The 21,592-nt window shown below is 41.0% G+C and overlaps 2 protein-coding genes across 7 annotated transcripts; one reads left to right on the top strand and one right to left on the bottom strand.

The window, feature by feature from the left end:
* The first annotated feature begins 3,659 nt into the window (after window positions 1-3,659).
* On the top strand, window positions 3,660-9,750 carry pbk (PDZ binding kinase). Its single transcript, XM_086263765.1, has 7 exons — window positions 3,660-3,791; window positions 4,354-4,521; window positions 5,492-5,631; window positions 5,998-6,167; window positions 7,044-7,173; window positions 8,285-8,461; window positions 9,061-9,750. Exons 2-7 carry the CDS (start codon window positions 4,355-4,357, stop codon window positions 9,297-9,299), a joined length of 1,023 nt encoding a protein of 340 aa, XP_086119891.1. The 5' UTR covers window positions 3,660-3,791; window position 4,354; the 3' UTR covers window positions 9,300-9,750.
* Window positions 9,751-11,004: 1,254 nt separating this feature from the next.
* On the bottom strand, window positions 11,005-21,578 carry esco2 (establishment of sister chromatid cohesion N-acetyltransferase 2). 6 transcript variants are annotated; one of them, XM_086264847.1, is made up of 15 exons: window positions 21,487-21,578; window positions 20,410-20,462; window positions 19,703-19,845; window positions 19,217-19,529; window positions 18,831-19,119; window positions 18,240-18,361; window positions 17,926-18,040; window positions 17,100-17,187; window positions 16,926-16,968; window positions 16,641-16,785; window positions 16,263-16,394; window positions 13,091-13,180; window positions 12,766-12,909; window positions 12,342-12,526; window positions 11,005-11,812 (listed from the first exon to the last, which is right to left on the bottom strand). In XM_086264847.1, exons 2-15 carry the CDS (start codon window positions 20,460-20,462, stop codon window positions 11,680-11,682), a joined length of 1,995 nt encoding a protein of 664 aa, XP_086120973.1. In that variant the 5' UTR covers window positions 21,487-21,578; the 3' UTR covers window positions 11,005-11,679. The 6 variants fall into 6 exon arrangements, with proteins under 6 accessions (XP_086120973.1, XP_086120976.1, XP_086120974.1 ...); XM_086264850.1 differs by having other exon boundaries at window positions 18,831-19,077; XM_086264848.1 differs by having other exon boundaries at window positions 21,400-21,508.
* Between the last annotated feature and the right edge of the window lie 14 nt (window positions 21,579-21,592).

Below are 21,592 nucleotides of genomic sequence, written 5' to 3'. Positions count from 1 at the left end.
TATTAGATTACATTAGTCTTGACACAGCCTCTGCCACCACATCAGATCAATTGCTCTGGACTCCTTTGATCAGCTCCATCACCTAGTGGGGGTGGGGGGTCATAGTTTGGTCCCGCCTTCACTGTTGTGATTGGTGTGGGGGTAGGGACAGGCTTAGGGCGTCGGGGGGGGTCCCCGGAGGCATCTTCCTTGGGGGGCTCAACCCGGGGTAGCGGTCATGTCCGGTTAGGGGCTCTGTTGGCTCTCAGGTGACTGTTTCCTCGCGGCTGCGTGCAGCGGGGCTAGGGGAGGGTCTGTGCTGACGGACGTGGGTTACTGACCTGGTAGCCTGGCTGCCCCTGGGTGGGTCCGGGATGGGCGTGAGGTTCTGGGGGCGCTCCGTCTCTGGGCTGGGGCCCGGGCCGGGCCTCGGGGGCTTGGGTCCTGGTTGGTGTGTTGCCGGGGTTGTGGGCGGGTGGGTGCATGGGGGCCCACCCCTGGAGCAGGGTGCCGCCGGTGCATCGAGCCACCTGGGGGGCTCTTCAACTGGTGGGGGAGATTGTCACATCTTGCAGGAGCTTTCCTCTCCTCAGGAGCTGCCTCTGCAGGAGGGGGAGATACAGGAGAGGTGGAGGAAGATCTCAGCCTGGGTGTTTATTGTCTTATGTAGTCTGGAAGATGAGTGGATGGTGGGGTGGGTGCAGTTTTCTCTGTGGTGGGGTTGGGTGGACTGTCCCGGGCTCTGTGGGGCCGGGCGGCGCTGCTGCACTGGGCCCCGGTCTGGATGGGCCTGGGCCCCCTTTCCCTGGCGGGTCGCAGAGTATGGGGGTGCCTACTGGGGTCAGCGGGGGAGCTGGCCCCAGGGAGGGGTCACCTGGGCGTCCAGGTACACACCGGCTCACTCCTTGGCGGCCGCTTATCGGGGCCTGGAGCCTGGGGCTCGCTCGGGCCACTTCGGAGGTGGGGTGCCCCCGGCCTCTCGGCCTGGGGCTCGGTCACTCAGGCACAGCTGGCTGCCGGCGGAGCTCACGGGCGCGTCACTGCAACTCCCCCTGGCTTCTGCTCCGCGGCTGCTGAGTGAGCCCTCATCTGGGACTCTCCTCAGCTCTTTCTGGGACAGTGGCGCGGCTGCCCCTCTGTTGGTCTTCCTTGGTCTCTTGTGTTCTGGGGGCCTCTGGATGTCTGGAGTTTTGATCTCCTCCATACCTGCTTCATGCCCTGGAGGACGGGGCTGTGGCCCCCCCACACCCTCTAGCAGATCATTACATGAAGGAACCTTTTAAAAAAACAAGCGCGTCCATGCTCACAGGTGTACACACGGGTGATCACACCCACAAACTACACCCTTTTTGGCTCCTACCTCAAAGCACACTGTGTTCTGTTGATCTTATGTGCTGCACAATAATGTTTAATATTTAGTATTTACTGTCATATTCCCATATATCATTGTGATGTTGTTTATTCTATTACTCTTGTTCTCTTCTGCTTGTTTTCTTTTTTCTTTCTCAGCAGGTGATCCAGGTGATTGATATATGCATTTTTTTTCTCTGCCCGTTCTGTTGGTTTTTGTTTTTTGCCCTTCTCCCCCGTCCCTCTTCTCAGCTGTTTCTCTTTCCCTCTTTCTTTCTCCCTTTCTTTCCCCCAGTCAAGTCTGTCCCGTATTCAGTAAGTGAAAATAAAATAAACAATAAAAGGTGAATCAAATGGACCATTACGGCAAGGCTGGGATGGTCAATTTGGTAAAGTAAATCCGTTGGGCATCTTTCTTTGCCTTTAGACAACAATTCTGATGGCAAAAGAGCCAAACGGGACAGGCAAAAAGAAAAAAAACCAAAAAAAACCCCAAACCTGTTCATGTGTCTAACTGTTTCCCCCACTCTGCGACACACCTGCCAGGGATCGAACTCTGGTAATTGGTGATTCTGTTCTGAGACATGTGAAGACAGCAGCAACCATAGTCAGTTGTCTTCCAGGGGCCAGAGCAGGCGACACTGAGTGAAATTTAAAACTGCTGGCTGAGGGTAAACCTGAATTCAGTAAAAGTATAATTCACATCAGCAATAATGACACCCGGTTACATCAATCAGAGGTCATTATCTTTATAGATAATTGGGAAACTTTCTGGAGGAAACCTGGTCTGGTTGTGAGACAATCCCACTTTGAATGAAGCAGCTCTTATTTCTAGAAATCTGGCAAATTTATGAAATTCCCTGAAACATGACTATCTAGTGTTGGGACCAGGAAGCAGAGTTGCAGTCTCACACACCTCCGCAGCTTCTCTCCTACTGTTATCCCTCTAAACCCCATCTCCATTGAGACTGTATCAGCTCCCAAACAGACAAAAACAAACTAAAAACCAGCAAAAAAAAATGACAGCACCAAAGAGTTAGTACATGACTTAACAATTGATCAAAAAATTGGTTTACTCTGCCTTACTGAAACCTGGTTACAGCAGGATGATTATGTAAGTTTAAATGAATTAACACCCCTGAGTCATACTAACTATCAGAGCCTTTGAAGCACAGGCTGAGGAGGCGGTGTGGCAGCAATCTTCTACACCACATTAGCACTGTGATTAAAGAGGAAATCAACACAGACACAGAAATCCCTTATTCTTCATTAGGAGCAGCAGGAAATCAGAGTAAACAATCATTTATTGGCTATCATAAATATACTGATCAGTGTGATATTAGCGTTAGCTCAAATATTTGACACACACTCACTCCACATCCCAGCAGTGTCTTCTCACTCAGTTTGTCTCAGTGTTTGCAGTAAAAGAGAACTGTTAGTTCACCTGTAAGCTCTCTCTCTGAACCACATGAATGACACTCAAGGACATCACTACATCACACTGTATATGACACTAAACCAGTTTACAAGGAGTTGGTGTCATGCAGCAAATAGGTTTGATTGCTAATGGGCAATTGTATTAAAAATCCCCCAGAGTATGTTTATGTTAGGTAGCTAGTAAGTTGTAAGTTGTTGTTCACTCTGGTTTTAGCTGATGCTCTTAATGAAAGATGGGGGACTTCTGTAGCTGCCTTGATTTTCTCATTAAAATTATTGCTAATATTTTTTTTTAAAAAGCTTTAAAGGAAACTTAGTGGCTCCCTGTGCTCCGTGGTTGGGAACCCAGCATGGCAGAGAGAGAACAGCAGAGTAAGCCCGTTTGGTCTTCTGCTTTCTAATCGGCTGACTTCTACTCCCATTCCCTCTGCTGCTTGAATTTTTTCTACAAATTTTCACTTTTTATTCTACAAATTCTTATATATTGCAGCAAATTTATCTTTATAAGTAGCATGCTCTAAATTAAAGAACAGTGTCAGCTACTTGAAATGTGACCAATCATGATCTCACAGTCCCTGTTTCATTTTGGTACTAGGGTTTTCTAACTATTCATAAGTAAGTGATGACTACAATCTGTGGTGTAGCTCATAGTAAGTGGTGAAAATACATTTTGTAATCTAATTTGTAACCAACTCTCTGCTATTACATCATCATCTGTCATAAATAAACACACATACTGCTAGTATTTTGCAACGTGATTGGCCTCAGCTGGTGAAAAGCAGAATTACAATTCTTAATTATTGGAAAAATCTAGAATATTGTAAAACGTGTAAAAAGTAAAAATTGTAATTCTGCTTTTCACCAGCTGAGGCCAGTCACGTTGAAAAGTAAATGAAATATGCACGTTTCACTCCCTTATTAAAAAGGGCTCGGTTTGTCCCTCTGCGGTCTCCGTCCTGTATGCCCAGCCTTCAGTTTGAATCTTCGGGCGGTTTTTAGCTACAGTAGCGAAGGGAAACTTTTAGGTAATTCTACTTTTCTTTAAAATAAGTTACAGATATTTGATTTTGTTCAAGTTAACAACATTTTTGATACATTAATTCAAATAACTTACCAAATGATTCGCAGTCACAGTTAAAGGATGCCAGTTGACGATAATTTAAACAGTTGGCGAATTTTGTTTTATATTGTCGATAACCGATATCTAAAAAACTACTCTAAAATAATCATCACTTATTTCGAAGCTAAGTCTTGTATTAATTACTCAGTTTAAAGTAAAATTTTGAATTGAGTCTTGAAGCTTCTCCCTGAACGCTATTGTCAATAGCAGTTGCGCCAGGCCCCGTTTAAAATATGTCTTTTTCTTTAAGTTTTATATAAGCGTAGACAAGGACAACCGCGTATATGGTTAAAAACATAGTAGGCACCTCAGATTTTAGTTCGGCTTATACATACATGAAATACCACCTATTAGTGCAGTACATTAAACTCAAATCCACATCATTGTTAATGCCCGTACGTCCACTTCTATCTTGTTGTGAGTTTGTTTTGCCACTTTGCTTTCACGTGTTTACTGAAACTTTACAGAATGGCCACCCCTGCCACCAGCCCCGACCACGGCGCATTTAGAACACCTAAAATTGTCCGAGTGAGGAGCACCGGAAGCACCAGCGGAACCCCCATCACCATCCCTGCCTCTCCTTTCATGAAGAAGTTGGGTTGTGGGACTGGAGTCAACGTCTATCTCATGAACAGGTGTTACTGTGCTCTGTGAATTGATGGATCACAATGTATCTTCTATCAAATGTAACCACCCTTTTGAAATTAAATCTGAAATTATTTAGTCAAGCTTGGTACATAACTTTGTTTAGGAAATCCCTAGAGAGAGCAAGGACTTTAACATCTGTGTCAAAACACAGAATCATTAAGCTGATTGTCATGTCTACCCCTCAAAGATCCAAGGAAGTACCTGAATCAGTCTGTTTACAGCTAAATTAACTCAAAGGCTAAACACAAAAAATTCTTCAAATAACCAGATTTCCTGATTTCCAAGTCATTGGAAGTTGGATAGTGTTCAGCCTCCGATTAAAAAAAAAAAAAAAAAAGCTTGGCTGTCACTTTGGGTTTCAATGAACTTTTTGTTTGTTTTTAGGCTGTTTTTGCTTTTCATTAACCTGCAAATAAAATAAAAAAAACTGTTTAAAAAATCTTAGCTGAAGATAATGTGACAAGATCCCAACAGACTGTGTGAACAATAGTGTTTTTTGTGCGACAGTGTGGCACACATTATGATGAGAGCTTGTTTAAAATTAAAAATTTAATATAGTTCACAGGTTTGGCATGAAGCATGTGAAGGAAAATTAAATATGATTTTTTTTTTTTTTAATTCCGATGCAACTTTCATCTCTCCTAGTAACTAAAAACTGCTGTGATTTCAGCTCATGTTCTGTCTGCTAATTGTCTGTGGGTGTTAGTAGGGATGCATGCAGGTGGGACATCTAGCCAATCTAGTTGGAGCTGTATATTGCAAACTTAACATGAATGAGCAGTGTGTTTTTAAAGGCCATATTATATTGCCATTACCAGTATCGTGTCTCTTTCAGTATCTCATGACCAAGTAAACAAATACATCTACAAGATATTTTATCGCATTTGCCATTCCTGTCTGTGTACATAAACATAAAAAAACAAATGCGCTCTGTGTGTTTTTGATGATTAATCGTAGAGTGGGCAACCTAAATGCATCACCCTGGGCTGTGAAGAAGATCAACAGTAAATGTGCAGCCAAACAGGTGACTGTTTACCAGGAGCGCCTCAACGAGGAGGCAAAGGTCCTGAAAGGAATCAATCACCCAAACATCGTTGGTAAGAGCGGGCACTGTTGTGATGGCGATCTGTCTCAGTTAGCAGTGACACAAAAAAACCAGATTCATTGTTCAGCTCCCTGAGGTCACATTATATGTCCCCTTACATGTGCAAGTCAGTAACTTATATTTTCCATTGACACTGTAAATTTTTGACATTGTTTCTAAGAAAAGATAAGAAAATAACAAAAAACACTGAATCCCACAGTTCAACATCATTTGATTTTTTTATTAATGTTTGTGTTGGTCACTTGGTAAAAATCATGTGCAAAATAGCTTTTTGGTTCTCTTATTTTCAGATCATGCCGTCTGTGATACTGTTATATTTGCTCTTTTAAACCTTGTGCGTCTTTGTGCAAACATCAAGGTTTCCGTGCCTTCACCACTGCCAAAGATGGTTCCAAGTGTCTGGCCATGGAGTACGGAGGAGAGCAGTCCCTCAATGACCTGATAGAGAAGCGGAGGGAGGGCGGCCTGAAAGCTTTTCCTGCCGCTATTATAGAGAAAGTGGCACTGCATGTGGCTCGTGGCCTGCAGGTAAATCACTTACATGGTCCTCCTTTCTACCTGGCATAATCACCTGTGTCATAACTGGAAATACATACATACATACATACATACATACATACATACATACATACATACATAGTCACAGGTGGGATTAATTCCCACATCTGACCATGTGTAGCTATTACACATGATCTTTTACGACATGGTACAAATTATTTTATATGTCTGCTTGAGCTGCATGTTTTTAGATACGGATATTTGGTGATTTAAAAATCCAATATTGGCTGATACTTTTTTCTGTTGGAAACACTGCAAACAGTTTTCGCTAACATCTGCGATGTTGAGTTATTTGTGAGCCCTTGCTAAGCAAATATGTCAGTGCAGTTTAAATGTTTTATTTGTTATTGTTTGTGGCATAACAAACATGTTGCCAGCAGAGCAGGTACAGAGTTCCCTCTGGAGGATAAACTATGCAACATAACATGGCTGAAGAGTCTTTCTCCCATCTGTCAAATATTCATCTGTCTGCCAATATATCAACTGACAGTATCTTTTAGGTTGTAATATATTTATTATTTAGGTGAAAACAAATTAGATACATTTTTAAAAATTACACATAACACACACCAAGACATAAAAATTTAAAAATACTAACCACTTAATAGATAAAAAGTGGTGGTTTTTATCTGAAACGTATTGGTCACCTTTATTTTCTTCCAGGATGTGCTGATGCTAAATAATATCCCTGGTTAAAAGTAAAACATTTGTGAGGCAATGGTAAATTTTCATAGTATTTACTGTTTAATAATCCTCCAGCTTACTTTATTCAAAAGTTTCTTTCATTCCTAAATATTTGTCTGTTTAACATCAGCCATGAGCTTCAGGAATACTTTGTCTTTGCAGTATCTACACAATGAGAAGCTGCTGCTGCACGGGGACATGAAATCATGTAACGTGGTCATCAAGGGTGACTTTGAAACAGTGAAAATCTGCGATGTTGGCGTGTCTCTGCAGCTGGATGAAAACATGAAAGGTAAATTCTGACAAGCTCAGAATAACACCCACACAGCTCAAGCACATGTGCTGATTTATTTTCTGTTGTTTCTGTTGAGCTTTGGATGGAAACTGTAGTTATAATTACTTTATTATATTTTTTAGGGTTTTATTAAATTAGCTGGAATTAAACAGACTTGACCCTGCCAGCTCTGCTCTAATGTCTCCTCAAATCAACGAGTCGGGTCAAATAATCTGGGGGGGAAATAATAATCACAATATTAAACTTCCTTTATTCTTCCTTGTCTTTGACCTCAGTGAAAAATGTCATGAATTTGGGGAAGGATGTAAAGGAGACTTCATGTAAAGAATTGTGTTTCTGCTCAATAATGTGTTGGCTGATGATGTTGGCATTAAAATAAATCTTCACAGAGAACAACACCAAAGGCCTTCCTACTTTAGCCCATATCTTAGGTGCCTTTTTCTCAATGGTCATGAAAACAGATGTCTGACCTGGTGAAAATTGTCATAAGCAGCATGTAATAAAAGGAATATGGCTTCGTGGTCACAAAAGTGAAAAAATTAGATTTTATTCAGAAATGTTCAGCCAGCTCTTACGTTTCTCTCCTTGCTGAACAGATGAGCCATGTTCATTTTCCCCCCTTACTAAAGCAACTCAGTGAGCTCCTTTTATGACTGCCATGCAGGTCATTTCATTCATAAAGCAGCAAAACTGAGTACTCACCCACAGCGCATTGTTAAATGGTGCAGTTAACTGAAGTGGTACAGAGCGTATGCAGGCACACAAATGGGATTAATCATGGATTAAAGCACAGAATTGGCAGACACATTTGTGTGGTAACCGCTGTTTACAGCAGTTGATTTACTTTGTTTTTCTGCCCGGATAGAAACATAAATTATCCTCATACATCATGTCATCAGTCTGCGGGGGTCTCCAACAATTTGGGTTCAATTTGAACTAATTAGAAACTTCTGGAGCCTCAAAGATGCGCTTTGTTTTTAAAAGTAATGTAATTTTGGGTGACGCCATTGTGGCAACCTGGACAAATTAAATTTGTTTGTTTTGCAGTTACCGTAAATTGTTTCTCAGTCCAAAAGGAGTTTCATGAAAAACAACTCTGTGTCTTCAGTGTCTGACCCAAAAGCGGAGTACATCGGCACAGAGCCGTGGAAGCCCAAGGAATGTTTGGATGAAGGAGGAGAGATCACAGACAAGGCAGACATCTACGCCTACGGTCTCACTCTGTGGGAGATGATGACGCTGGCCATGCCTCATCTGGAGATGCTGGAGGATGAGGAGGGTGAAGGTGAGATGTCACTTTGATTTACTCAGACATGTTAACTTTTCTTTCATGTGTCTTCATGACACTTTCACAGTTTTTCAGTTTGCATTATTTGGTTTCCAGTGCCTCTTAAGCTTGCTTGGTTCTAAGTTAGCAGTAGAAAGTAGCAAAATGTTATCCTCCTCAGTGTAAACTAGAGCCTTAGCTCGGTACTAAGAGGATACATTTAAATTTCATTTATTACTTTCTGTGCAGCTACAGTTATGTTTGGCTGACACAAAATCCTAATCCACATCAACTGACACTGATGCTTCCAGTTCTCCTTTATTTCTACAAACAGTGACTAAAATAAGAATGTATCTTCTTTCATTTTTAAATATTCATTCTTAATGTTCATTCCCTGCAAACGTGTAATTGTTCAGTTTGATTGTGCCCACATAGTTACATCTTGACTGTACTTTCTGATAGTAGTTTAAAAGGTTAGACTCTGACCACGAAGCATGTTGCTCCATCAGATTATCATTCCTGAAGTGTGTGTAGAAGAAGCATAACTCCATACAGTGAAGACTAAAAGAAAAACCTAATTGTGGAACAGTATTACTGACTGTGTTTATGCGCTTTAGTTTTAGAGGACTCTGTGGAGCTGAGTTTTGATGAGGACGCCTACTATGAGCGGCTGGGGACGCGGCCGGCACTGGACACCGAGGCTCTGGGCAGCTCGTACCGGAGAATGGTGGAGCTCTTCTACCTCTGCACGGAGGAGGACCCCAAGAAAAGACCAACAGCCGCCCAGATCGTCCAGGCTTTAGAGAGCAACGCCTCCCTGGACAAAACGCCCTCTGAGGTGATCGTTATCGACTGAGTTATTCTGCTCACTGTGTCAGAGGTGCAGCTTAGAAATGTTTAATGAAACTTCATAAATGTCGGGCTAATAGATTTATTTTCTAAAGGGGTTAATGATTATAGAACAGATGGACATAACAAGTCTCCTGATACATACCTATTTTTTCTGCACGGGTTAATAAACAAACTTTCACTGAGCATAAACATAGTTAATGGTTAAAGTGGATTTAAATATGAATATACTACAGACTCACTTGCTCAAATGCCTTTCCAGTTTGTGCTGATCTCTTTATATCGCTATTTGTCTGTTATCTTTCCTATTGTGTTACAGTCGTTTCATATTGTAAATGTTTTTGCTTTCATCCACTGTTTATATGTATTTGTCATTTTAATCTCATTCAACTTGTAACCTGTAAAATGTTCGTTTATAGGTTTTTTTTTAAATATCAATAAATTGGACAATGATCTCAGACCACTTTCCCACATTCATGCACTTTCTCAAGTTAGAAATATTTTTGTTATGTATCAGTGGCAAAAGCCTATCAATAAAACACAGTAGGACTTAAATAATTCTCTTGTTTAACTTTAAAAATCTGATCAGCTACTTATGGCTGAAATTATTTGAGACTAAGCTGAAACTTACAGCTTTTAGCTACGTCATCTTTGCCAGCAGGTAAAGTTCACCTTCCTTGTACAATACTCACTGTACAAGCAACTTAAGGGACATTTAAGAAGAGATTCTTTTGACTGCTGCTTCCAATAGACAAATATAGATTTTAAAATATCTAAAAAAAAAAAAAAAAATCTCAAAGGATGGTTTATTGTTATGAATACATGGTGCATTTATAAATTGTGCCAGTACTTGCAGTTCTGCTCTTACACTGATGTAGATCTCATGCTCCCTAAAAGCCTGAAGAGAAGACAGCACAGATTCAACAATAAATTCAACATCAATCACAGGTTATTTCCACAAATGACTCGCAAATAGGAAATTTATACTTGGGTCCATCGTAATTGCAATTCACTAGTTTTTGAAACGGAACACGTGGCAGCAAACTCTTGAACTAACTAAATGGATGTGAGGGAACGTTCAAAGGACAAATGTTTCTTTTCCTCCAGAAAGAGGGGAAAAAACCCCAGAAAGCCACAGCATTTTATTCATTCCTGTAGCTTGACACAAACATGAAACAGCAGGGAATGACCACAGATTAATTAAATAATACCATTAACAAGCATGAATGCTGGCAATGGCATCGGGCGCATTCATGCTGATTTGATAAGTCCAAATCAGCTGTAAGAAGTTACTCTTTTTCTGAGTTTTGGGGGAAGAAAAATGTTTTACAGAAAAGCGATTGCTGGTTAGTTTGACTTCACATCAAAAACTGCTGAACTATTTTACTTGAGTTTGTGTCTGGGTTGCTTTGTCTTCATTTCCAGTCCCCAGTTTCAAATGTAAAGAAAAACCTGTCAAGTTTCAGCATCATATGGTTTGGAAAAACCAGACAATGGCAGACAAATGCTACTACAGTTATTTACCAAAAACGGTATTAAAATTGAAATTTGCTTCTAGAAAAGAAAGAAAAGGTAATTTTACATACAGCCTGCCGTGCTCCTTTACAGTTCAAGCTGCACTGGCACTGCTGCACTCTATTTCCTCTATTGCAGATGAACTGTTGGTATGCACACTTTGAGACATTTTGACAAAAAGACCAAGACTCAAAAAACAAACTTAACATGTTTATTAGATGCATTTACAAAGCCTCAAAACAACAAAAGGATCCACCTTTAAACAGGTTGGTTTCTATAAACATCTCCAGAAAATGTCGAGCCCGGAGCACAAAGACATTCTGCTCAGATGAGCATGTAGCAAAGAGGCTTCTAGTTTTCCGTCCTTAATTTGAACATGAAGACAAATACTGCAAACTGAAAGCAAACTGAGAAACGTCTTCAGTCAGGATTCAAGCTCCTTATAAAGAAAAAAAAAAAAAAAATAGGCACTGCCATTAAACAAAAACATTCAACAGTGAAGAGGCAGTCCTGAATATAAATACTGATTCATGAGCTTTTAAAACCATATTCGGGAACACAACAGGGAGCTTCAGCGTTCTGATTCGACCTCCAAACTCCTCAAACCGCAGTCTGAGCAACTGTGTGATAAAACAAGCCTGATCAACAAAGGCTTAACCCACAGGACCAAAAGGATCAATGCCGGCATCGTGGCTGGTTTTAATGCTGTGGCTGATCACTGTATACAGCCAAGATTTAAATGGAGACAAAACTCAGCCTGGCCTAATCAGCATGGAAAAACCTGAACACTTGTTGCTTTGCATATGAAGAGACAATTTTAAACCAACTGCCATTTCAGAGGAACAGGGACAAATTTTGAATTCCTTCCAAACTCATGCAACAAAGTTGTAAACAAGGAAGGTTGGTGTGTTGCAGTACTTGGTGGCAAACAGTTTGCCGTCAGGTGTCGGATCAGAGAAGGCGATTTCTTCCTTGGTTAGGGGACTGCCGTACATGAACGTACTCCTAAGACAAAAAGGGAAAAGAAACTGAAGCCATCAGCCATTTTAGATCCAGTCAAACACTTTATGTGAGCCTGTTTCCAGTTTTACCACCTGCTGTTGACCATAGTGTTTACCATTCAAATATTATTTAGGGGGTCCACAAGTTCATGTGTGTGAGGAGTTTACTCAGTAACCAGCTGACTGAGACATCATACATTGCAAGAAATATTAAAAAACATTTTGAAAACACATTAGATCTCAATGAGTGGAAAACAAATGTGCCGACACCTATACTGATAATGTGTTAGGAACGAAAAAGATGCCATATTGATACAGAGGGCTGAATTCAAAGACACCCTAAAGTAATAGTAATAAAATAAGTAATAAAAATGGTTTCGTAGTTCTTGCTTATACTGGGGTCATACTGACAGTCATCACAGCCGTGTTAATATAAACAACTTTTATATGGCTACAATGAAAACAAAATTCTTCGTTTCTATGAGGAAACAAGTAAGGAGACCGCGAGATTCATGTTGTGTGCATCATCCTACCTCACTGTGTCCAGCATGCGGGTGGCAATGCCCTGTCGCCTGGCCAGGCTGAAGACCCAGATCCGACTGATTCCACACAGAGCTTGTTCTGGGACAGTGGAGCAACACCAGGCTCTGTGTCTCTCCATGAAGTCGTCCTTTGTCATGTCCTTGTGTCGATCTGGCTGTTCAAGGACTCTGTAAGCCTGAAGAGAATCTATGCATAAGTTACGGCACCTATAAGATCCATGTGGCATCAACTGAAACTTCAAAACGAAACCATCGTTTTGAAGACCAAGAGAATAATTAAAGGCTAATCTCCAAAGCAAATCTGATGTTTAAAAGCTTTACATGTTAGCTGCAGCGTTACTATGTTTCAACAAACAGACTTCCTGAACAAACATTTATATTTTCAGATATGCTAGAGACACTAACACAGCCGTACCTGTCGTATGGGCTCAGCGACGAGGCATCCTACCACCAGTCGCTCTGTGTTGATGAACAGGTAGGTTTTAGCCTGAGTTGATCTGCTCAGAGCCACCTGCTGGAACCCCAGCTCATTGTCCGCTACACGCCGCACATCCTCAGCCTGAAAGCAAACACACAAAAATGATTAAAAATTAAATGCAACACTTTTAAGTAAACGCTAACTTGTGTACGAGGCTGTCTGTCTACACTTCTGTCTGTTTAAAAGTGAAAGCACTTAACAACAAATAAGCATGGAGAAAAATCAGAAATAAGCAGAAGTGCTTCAGTGTGCTGGCTCAAACCTTTTTGATGGCGTACTTGGGATCATCTGGCATGACCAGGAGGATTTTTCCATCCCAGAACTCAGCCACCACCCGTTCCTTCTTCCAGCCCTGAGAAAACACAACAGAGGAAAGGAGCTGCAGTTACAAGCCAACAATTACAACAACAACCTCATCCCACGAAGTAAACTCCCGCCAGCAGCTTTAACAGCTTCCCTGATCCCCACCCCCCCCACATGGACTATACTTGGGTGGGCTGCTCAGGTAAACTAAAGTCCACCCAACTATGTTTGGCAGCTAATGCTGCATAATTTTTTCAATATGTTTCTAAAGCACTAGTCACACTTTAGTACTTCATAAACTCACGTCTTCTGTCCAGAGAGACTGAATGGTAAATGGCCGGTATTTGTATAGCGCAGGGGTCGGCAACCTGCGGCTCTTTAGTCCTTATAGTGCGGCTCCGTGTGGTTTGGGGAAATAAATTAGAAGTATTTAGCTGAAGTGTATTTTATTTATGTTAGTTCTTTTTTTAACTTGGAAGATTTTTGTGATATCGAAATATAAAAATAAAATTATATTTTATTATTTTTTTCATCGCTCAAAATAAGCGTCACACTCGCGGAAGCCGGTGTACCCGCCGAAACGCTGTGCATTTATCGAGACTTTCAACCCCAGGTAGGCCAGTTATGGATGTTCGGATCCACATTATGTCAGCAGCTGTTCTCCACCGTGAACTATGTTAAAAACAAACACCGCTCACGCCTCACAGACGACAGCTTACAGTCCTGCGTAAAGATGAAAGTGACTTCGTACAGCCCCGATTTGCAGACGCTGTGTGCAGAGGTTCAGGAGCAGAAGTCCCATTGTAAACATATCACAGCAGACCCGACGATGTTTGCATGAACATGCTTTACAGCATCTCTTTATTGACCACTTTTCACACACGGTTGCTGTACGCATACAGCCGGCTGTAGCTTTTCAGTTCACAGCCTGACACATACCAACAACAGCATAGATAGCACAGACGTAAAGGCGGCGAGGCGTGATTGCACACATTAACCGGGTAAAATACATATTTAGGCAGAATTTTGCAAATATCTATTTTTCATCTTTCAGCAGCATAGTGCTTTTTTTCCAATTATTTTTTAAAAGCCAGGTCAAGGCTCCAAAAGCCCAAAGGTGATATAAGGGTGGCGGCTCACAACAGTTGTTGTTTGCTACATGGATCATTTTAGTTCAGCTGGGTGTCTTTCCTTTTGTTATGAGTTCAAAATGTGTTAATTAGATAAATAAAATGTAATTTTCTCTGTAGCACTTCATGGATTTCATAAGCAACACACCTTAGTTGTTCACACAAAGCATAAAGGTAAAAAAAAAACAATATATACAGTAGGGCTGGGCCATATTATACCGTTCACGGTAATACCGGTATAATGTTAGGCAACGATAGGAAAATAAAATATCGCGATAGAATGGGAGTAAAACGCGCATGCGCAGTGCCTTTGTTTTCATACGCACATGGCCGATTGTTGAGTGAAACAGATGAACTAGAATTGGTTTGTAAAAATGGTGCAACTTCAGTGATGTGGAACTGGTTTGGTGTTTGTCCGTTAGATACACAACAAAGCACATTTTTTTGCAGAACATGCAAGCGGCTGTCGTTATTGTCGTATTTGTCGGACTAAGATGCTCTTAAATCTGGGAGTAATCTGTGTCCTAAACTCCGTATACTTCAGGTCAAACAACACTGCAGCATCACTTAGAGTTAAAAACTGTCTAAATTCTTTCATCTTTAATAAAACGATCAGCATTGCTGCTTTACCAGGTGTAACTATAAAGTTTAACTTCCAGGCATCCATGAAAACAAAAGTTATTACATTTAACGGAGTTAGAAGTTAGCAGGAAGCTAGCGGAAGTTAGCTCGCTAGTTTCGCTAGTTACCTAAGCATGATATAGCATGTTCTGACGGAGAGATTTCTGAAAAAAATCAAACGTACAGCTCTGCTATCACTTCCAACATAAATGAAGACAGGAAACTAAACAGCAGTGACGTTTGTAGGGTTACTGAAGTTGGGCTAGCTGGTATATAATGATGTGCTACGTGATCGCTAGCGACACAGCTATGTTAGCATAACATAAACAGTGAAGCTGGAGGACCAACACTAACACTTTTCCACTTATAAAAGTTAACGTGAAGGTTCTTCATGGTTAGAGACAAATGCAATCGCATGGCAGGATGCTGTAAACGGACCAAACTTCAGTCAGGAGAACAACTGAGATAATCCATCCACAATACGAGGTTAGTCATTAATATACTGCAACAACATGGGAATAGAGCAGCTGCCAGAGAATTCAACATTAATGAATCAATGGTACAGAAGTGGAGGAAGCAAGAAGAATGAGTTTAATAAAGTTTGATTTATCTGACTGCTTTGTTTCGCTTAATGTGCCTTATAATCCCGTGCACCTTATGGTCCGAAAAATACGTACTGCACACTGCAGTTTAATGTTGCAAAGCACCTCTTTTTAACTTCAGTGGATATTATACATGGTTATGCTCAGGATATGTCAGCCCATTTCTACTGGAAATGCCTTTTGGTTAAACTTTCAGCAAGGAATTTGCATTTGCACTGTTACATTTTTATAAAGCTTTAATGTACATAAAAACCAGCTTCTTGTTTAAGTGAAAATAAATGGAAGGTTGTCTTTTTGCGCTAGTAATGTTGTGGAGTTGTATTTTGTCTCGCATCAATTATATCGTCGGTTATATCGTTATCGCAAATTTTCAAATATATATCGTGATAAATATTTTTGGCCATATCGCCCTGCTCTAATATACAGTGTTATCTTCATTTTAAATGTCAAAAAGTATTTGCGGCTCCCGGTGTTTTCTTTTGCGTGGAAACCAGGTCCAAATGGCTCTTTGGGTCTTAAAGGTTGCTGACCCCTGGTATAGCGCTTTACTTAGTCCTTAAGGACCCCAAAGCGCTTTACACTACATTCAGTCATTCACACATTCACACACTGGTGGTGGCAAGCTACATTGTAGCCACAGCTGCCCCCCTGGGGCGCACTGACAGAGGCGAGGCTGCCAGACACTGGCGCCACCAGGCCCTCTGACCACCACCAGTAGGCAACGAGTGAAGTTTCTTGCCCAAGGACACAACGACTGAAGGGAGAGAAGGATGTTTACCACAAATTTGATGGAGTCGAGGAAGCGCTGGTGGAACTGGGTGTGCTGGAAATTGTCCTCTGGGTTGTCTGCGCTGTACACCATCCCACATGAGCTGCAGGTCGTTGCACCAAACTGTTTCTGACCAGCATCCTGATGTGAGAGTAAAAATAAATAAATACAAAAATTCATTCAGTAAAGAAACAAAAGCAATGAAATCAAATAAAATGTATCGCAAAAAAACAAAACCCCAAAGCTCGTGATTTTTGTGGGTTGAATATTTGAACAAGTTTCAATCAAAGATATCTGCATCAGGCTGGGTGAGTATGGGGTGAGGATCATAATAGAAAATAAATAAATATATCAAAGCATACATGCAAACAGATAAATTTAACTTACAATGATGAGCTGGTCATCATCCTGCTTCTCTTTCTTCCTGCGAATGCTTCGCTCTTTAACGGCTGAAGCTGGAGTCTGCAGCGATGCTGTCGGACCAGAAGGGGTGCTGCAGGACACAGGAGGTCGCAGAGCTGCGCTCTTTGACCTGCAGATGTTTCAAAAGAATGCTTCAGGGTTGTTTCAGTTACTGAAATTCAGTAATTGTTCCTCTAAAAACTAAACACACTGCATTTATTGTACAGAAATGCCATCTTTAAATGTTGAACTCTAAACAAACCATCTTACCTTTTAGAGGCAGAACCAAATATGGGATAGACTGCTGCGGGCTCTGGAGGAAAAAAAACAAAAAAACATCAACATTAACAAATGGAAGCACGACTGAGTAAAACTGAACATCTCCAGGATCTATTTATGCCACTCTATGCCTGAGTTGAGGGATCTAATAAAGTATTTGCTCACCTTTGGGAGAGCTGGAGTTAGTGCTGGTGGGGCTTATGTAACTCAGCTCAAAGGCTGGCTCAGAGCCACCTTCTGTTGTAGGAGTATCCTGAAAACACCAATTCAAGTTAACAGAGTCATTAAAAAAATTTAAGTGATCATGAGTCAGCTACAAAAACAAAACAAAACAACAACAACATTTTGCCACGGTGAAGGTGCAGGATCATCTCTGGGGCGGAAATAATATCTACTCTGGGATAAGTACCTCTGAGCCACCCTGGGAAATTCCTAGTTGGTTAAACTCAGAAGACAAACCTGACAACCCAGCAGAAACCACATAAACAGTAGCAGAAAAAGGGAAAAAGAGCTAAAACATCAAAGGCAGAAATGTAACCATCACAAGCGGGGTTTTTTTGGCATTATTACCCCATCGATTAAGTCCTGACAGATTTTGCATCACATAGAGAATGAGCAAGGAAGGGATCGGTGTTTGCATAAACAAAAGGGGGAAATCAGAGAAAATTTCTGATTGTTTTACAATTACATTATAAAAACGGCCAGAAACAGATGCCATTCATAACTAAAGAGGAGTTTCATCCTCTTAATTTCGGTAAAGGCATGTTACAGTTTCAGCGTCTGCTGGAGTCTTGACATTTTGAGTGACACTACACAGCAACACACCGGCCCTCAGGCAAGCCTCATAGAAGGATAATAGGAGCGACTACTCGTTTTAGTGTCTGCAAGCAGGTGTAATACTCTCACAGCACTTTTAATGCTCAGTAGTAGTAGAAAAACTATCAAAGTACCATTTACATTATAAACAACAGCCTTTTGGACACCCATGTACCTGACTGGTGGAGGAGGAGGCTGGTGATGTGGAGCTGTGTTGTGTTGGAGATCTCAACAACGTAACCATGAGCTCGTGAGTAATCCCGTGTTTATCCAGCACAATTTTAGAGGAGCTGAGGAAGGAAGACGATTAACAGTTTATCAATGAACATCAGTCTTGGGGCATTGATAAAGTGCAAATATTAGAGATCTGTGTTGGAAATTCAGATTGTTAAATATGCCATGAATTAAAAAATAAATAAATGAATAGTAAGGGAAGTTTCATTTCTAAAACGAAAAATGAAGTCAATGGTACGTTTAATACATCAGTACCTTGATGGCTGTGGAGTTGCAGGCTCTTCATTAACAGAGTCCATCCAGTCTGTTGGATCAAACTTCATTCTCTGTTTTGTGCTTGGTTTGTTCTCATACGTCCTCAGCGGCTTGACGGCAGTCTGCAGGAAACAACCAGGATTAAATATTACCATTAACATGACAATATTTGCCATGGAGGGGAAAAACATAATTAATTTATTTAACATATCAAATGGCAGACACCATTGCATGGAAAAACCTTTAAAATCATCATTAACTTATTATCAGATGTAAAAAAATGAACCCGTTTCCCATCACACTCCAACATCTACAAGATTTCTGTTTCATTTCACTGTACACCAAACTAGGCTGTAAGTACCTCTCTGAAACCTCAACATTCTCCATGACATCAAGCGACATTTTATTAATTGAAATTGTGCGCAAGAGCCTGAAGAACGTTACTCTTTTCTTTAAGAGTCAAGGTAAAAGGTAAAGGTAAAAATTACTCCAGTGTAGTTTGTTTCTGGGATATAGAAACCTTTTCATGATTTTAAGAAAAGAGAATCTCAAGAGATGAGATATTCCAGTAATACGTAAATGTACACAAACCTTTTCAGGTTCTTTCTGCTGTTGGTTTTCTGCCAGAGCACCCTGCGGCTGCTTTGATTCTTTGCCCTTTGTCTGTGGTAGGACGGCTGCAGACGGCCTGGTTGAAGACTTTGGCGCAGTTTTCTTGTACATGGATGTAGGTTTCTTCCCTGTACCGAAGAAAGCAGCTCCAACAAATATCTTCGGCTTAGGCTTCAGGTTGCTGAATGTGATGGTGATTGCTTTCTTGGACTCTGTGGGATTGTTGCTAGGTGCAACGGTAGGAGGATGAGTCGGTTTAGCGACACTGCTGAATTAAACAGGGAGAATTAGAACAACCTTAAAAGACCAACTAAAACAACAGCTGTTTGAAGAAGGCTTCAGAAGTATCAACAGCTATGACAAACCTGCTGCTGGGTTTGGGTTGGGACAGCTTGATCCTCTTTATTGATGTTGAGTAGCTTTTGGTACCCATCTTCCCCCCTTTACTAGATCCTGCTACTTTTCTTGGCTTACTGCCTCCCTTAATGTTCTTTGTTGTCTTCTTTTCTGGCTTTTGGGTCACAGTAGGAGAGGGTGGAGCAGCTGGACAAGGCAGAGAGTCCTTCAGAGCTTTCCTCTCAAGTGGAGTGAGATAGACTGGATTCTTTTTGCCATAGAAGGAGCTCGTGACCAAGGAAGGTTTGAATGGAGATTTTTGGGGTGATCTAGCTGGAGAGCCTTTAAAAATAAATAAATTAAAAATAAAATATCATATAAATAGATAATAGATAAATAAATCCAAATTATTATAAATGTACGAGGAAAAACCATTGTTGTTTGCATTGTTGTTTGAACAATTAAAAATTACAAAAGCATTTCTATTGCAACAAAACATGTTTAGTCCATCCCACCTGCTGGTCTGCGATGAGATTTCTGTGGGGAGGTGTCCAGACGGCCAGCTGGCTTCTTCCTGGTAGGAGACTGCTGGGGCGTTCTTGGAGACCTCCTCTTCACAGGTGACAACTCCCGCCTCACCCCCTTCTTGGCTGGGTGCCTGATGTTTGAGAAACAAAACAGATGAGACAAGCGATGGGTGAATTGGCCAATAACTTGTAACTGGCACGTTTGAGCCCATAAACTTGTCAGGAAAGTGTTTACTGAGGTTACAGAGCAGATGATACTACTGCCTAAAAACAGACAGCTTTTAGGTTTGAACCTTTTGGTGAAATCAGGTTTTTCTGCATGTAGTTTTCATATTCTCCAGTTTCCTCCCACAATCCAAAGATATGCATGTTCGGCTAACTGGTCATTCTAAACTGGCTGTAAATGCAGGACTATGTGGGGTTGTTATGAATCACCGTTAGCCATATGGCAACCTGTTGCAAGGTTACCCCCACTTCTCACTCAAGCCTGAGTTGTAAAAGCAATTTTGCCCCATTAGTGTCAGTCTCATTATAGCAGGAACCCAATTCTAAATTTGTCGTATTAAACACGAGCTTCCATAATCTCTTGACTGTAGCACAACTGAGACTATTCTCTTACATCTGAGAGTATAAGTCCAACACAGAGTACATTTCAAGAGTAAATCAGCAAGCCAAACAGCATATACACAGCTTACCTATCAGAGTCCAGGGAGGACTGCTTTCTCTTTCTGGTTGTGGTGGGCATCATCTTCATACAAAGGTAATGAAATAAAATGAAAAAGAAAAGAAAAAGAAAGTTTAAGAATTTCAGCTTTGAAAAAAAGACCATCGATCTGAAAAGTCACTCCTAATACAAAAAAAATAAAATATTTTTTTAAAAATTCATAATCAACCTGGATGTAAAAGAAAATAAAGAGATGCTTTAATCTACATTAATTACTCAAAAATGAAGATGAATCAAAAGTAACACTGCATCTTATTTCAAAAAGAACCAAACGAGATCTGTTGCCTAGTAGAACACCAGCTGCAAATCAGCTGTACCATATTATTCATGCAGACATCTTTTTGCAAATCGTAGGATATCTGGGTCGCAAATCCGCCGTTGAAAGTAATACTCACTGCAGAAGGGTCACTGACACAAATGCAGCTTCAAGATATATTTCATGTCCATGGCGTTAAATCAGGAGATTTTCTACAAGGGTCAGGTGTGACTGTGGCAGGTAAACAACAGCCCACGACCTATGAGTTTAATGAACAATTAGGATGCTGATTATGAATCTCGATATGAGACAGAGCCTAAAGGTCCCCTTACTGTCATTTCGTCAGTGAGGAAAAACGAATAATCTCGAAAGCAGCTTTAGCTCGACGGTACATGTTAGCTAACGACGCGGTCATTTAAGGGCACCAGACGGAGGCGAAGAGATAATTGGCGGGACTATTGGCTTATGCAAAGGCAGCACGGTCTCCATTACAAAACAACGGGCATTTTTCATATCGATCACGAGTTGTGCACACTTCAACTGGATACGTGCATTTGTTTGTGATTTAGAAGGTGAATAAATTAAGCATTAAACATAAGCTAGTTCTGACTGCCTTGGAAACCTTTATTAGAGTCACGGTACTTAAAACTAATGTACCCCAATTATGAGATAAAACACAAAAATACAACTCTTCGTTTTCCTTACCAAGTATGTTTCTCTTGAGCTACATAAACCAATAAATGTTTGTATATCTGTATATATATATATTTGAGTCGCTGGCGGGTCTCCTACCTCTACGGCTCGCGCGCGTTTCTTCTTTGTGTTTTGAACAGCGCGCGCCAGTGTCGAAAAAAACCCCTACACCGTAACAGGAAACGGAAACAGCTACCACACGGGA

Source organism: Aulonocara sp. 'chitande type north' Nkhata Bay, linkage group LG15 (assembly GCF_057382095.1).
Source record: "Aulonocara sp. 'chitande type north' Nkhata Bay isolate Kocher_YH1m ecotype deep benthic linkage group LG15, A_spYH_male_GT1.1, whole genome shotgun sequence".
Taxonomy (NCBI): Eukaryota; Metazoa; Chordata; class Actinopteri; order Cichliformes; family Cichlidae; genus Aulonocara; species Aulonocara sp. 'chitande type north' Nkhata Bay.
The sequence above is the reverse complement of the archived record's forward strand: the minus strand, read 5'-3'. Positions and strand labels throughout refer to the sequence as shown.

Bases quoted from the DNA above. Each gene is read 5' to 3' on its own strand.
- pbk (XM_086263765.1), top strand. From the start codon at position 4,355: ATGGCCACCCCTGCCACCAGCCCCGACCACGGCGCATTTAGAACACCT. The intron at 6,168-7,043 runs GTAAATCACTTA...TTGTCTTTGCAG, and splicing joins ATGTGGCTCGTGGCCTGCAG to TATCTACACAATGAGAAGCT. The intron at 7,174-8,284 runs GTAAATTCTGAC...CTGTGTCTTCAG, and splicing joins GCTGGATGAAAACATGAAAG to TGTCTGACCCAAAAGCGGAG.
- esco2 (XM_086264845.1), bottom strand. From the start codon at position 20,468: ATGAAGATGATGCCCACCACAACCAGAAAGAGAAAGCAGTCCTCCCTG. The intron at 18,362-18,830 runs GTTTGTGTACAT...TGTTTCCTGCAG, and splicing joins AGCAGAAAGAACCTGAAAAG to ACTGCCGTCAAGCCGCTGAG. The intron at 17,188-17,925 runs GTACATGGGTGT...TGGTGTTTTCAG, and splicing joins CCTCCTCCTCCACCAGTCAG to GATACTCCTACAACAGAAGG.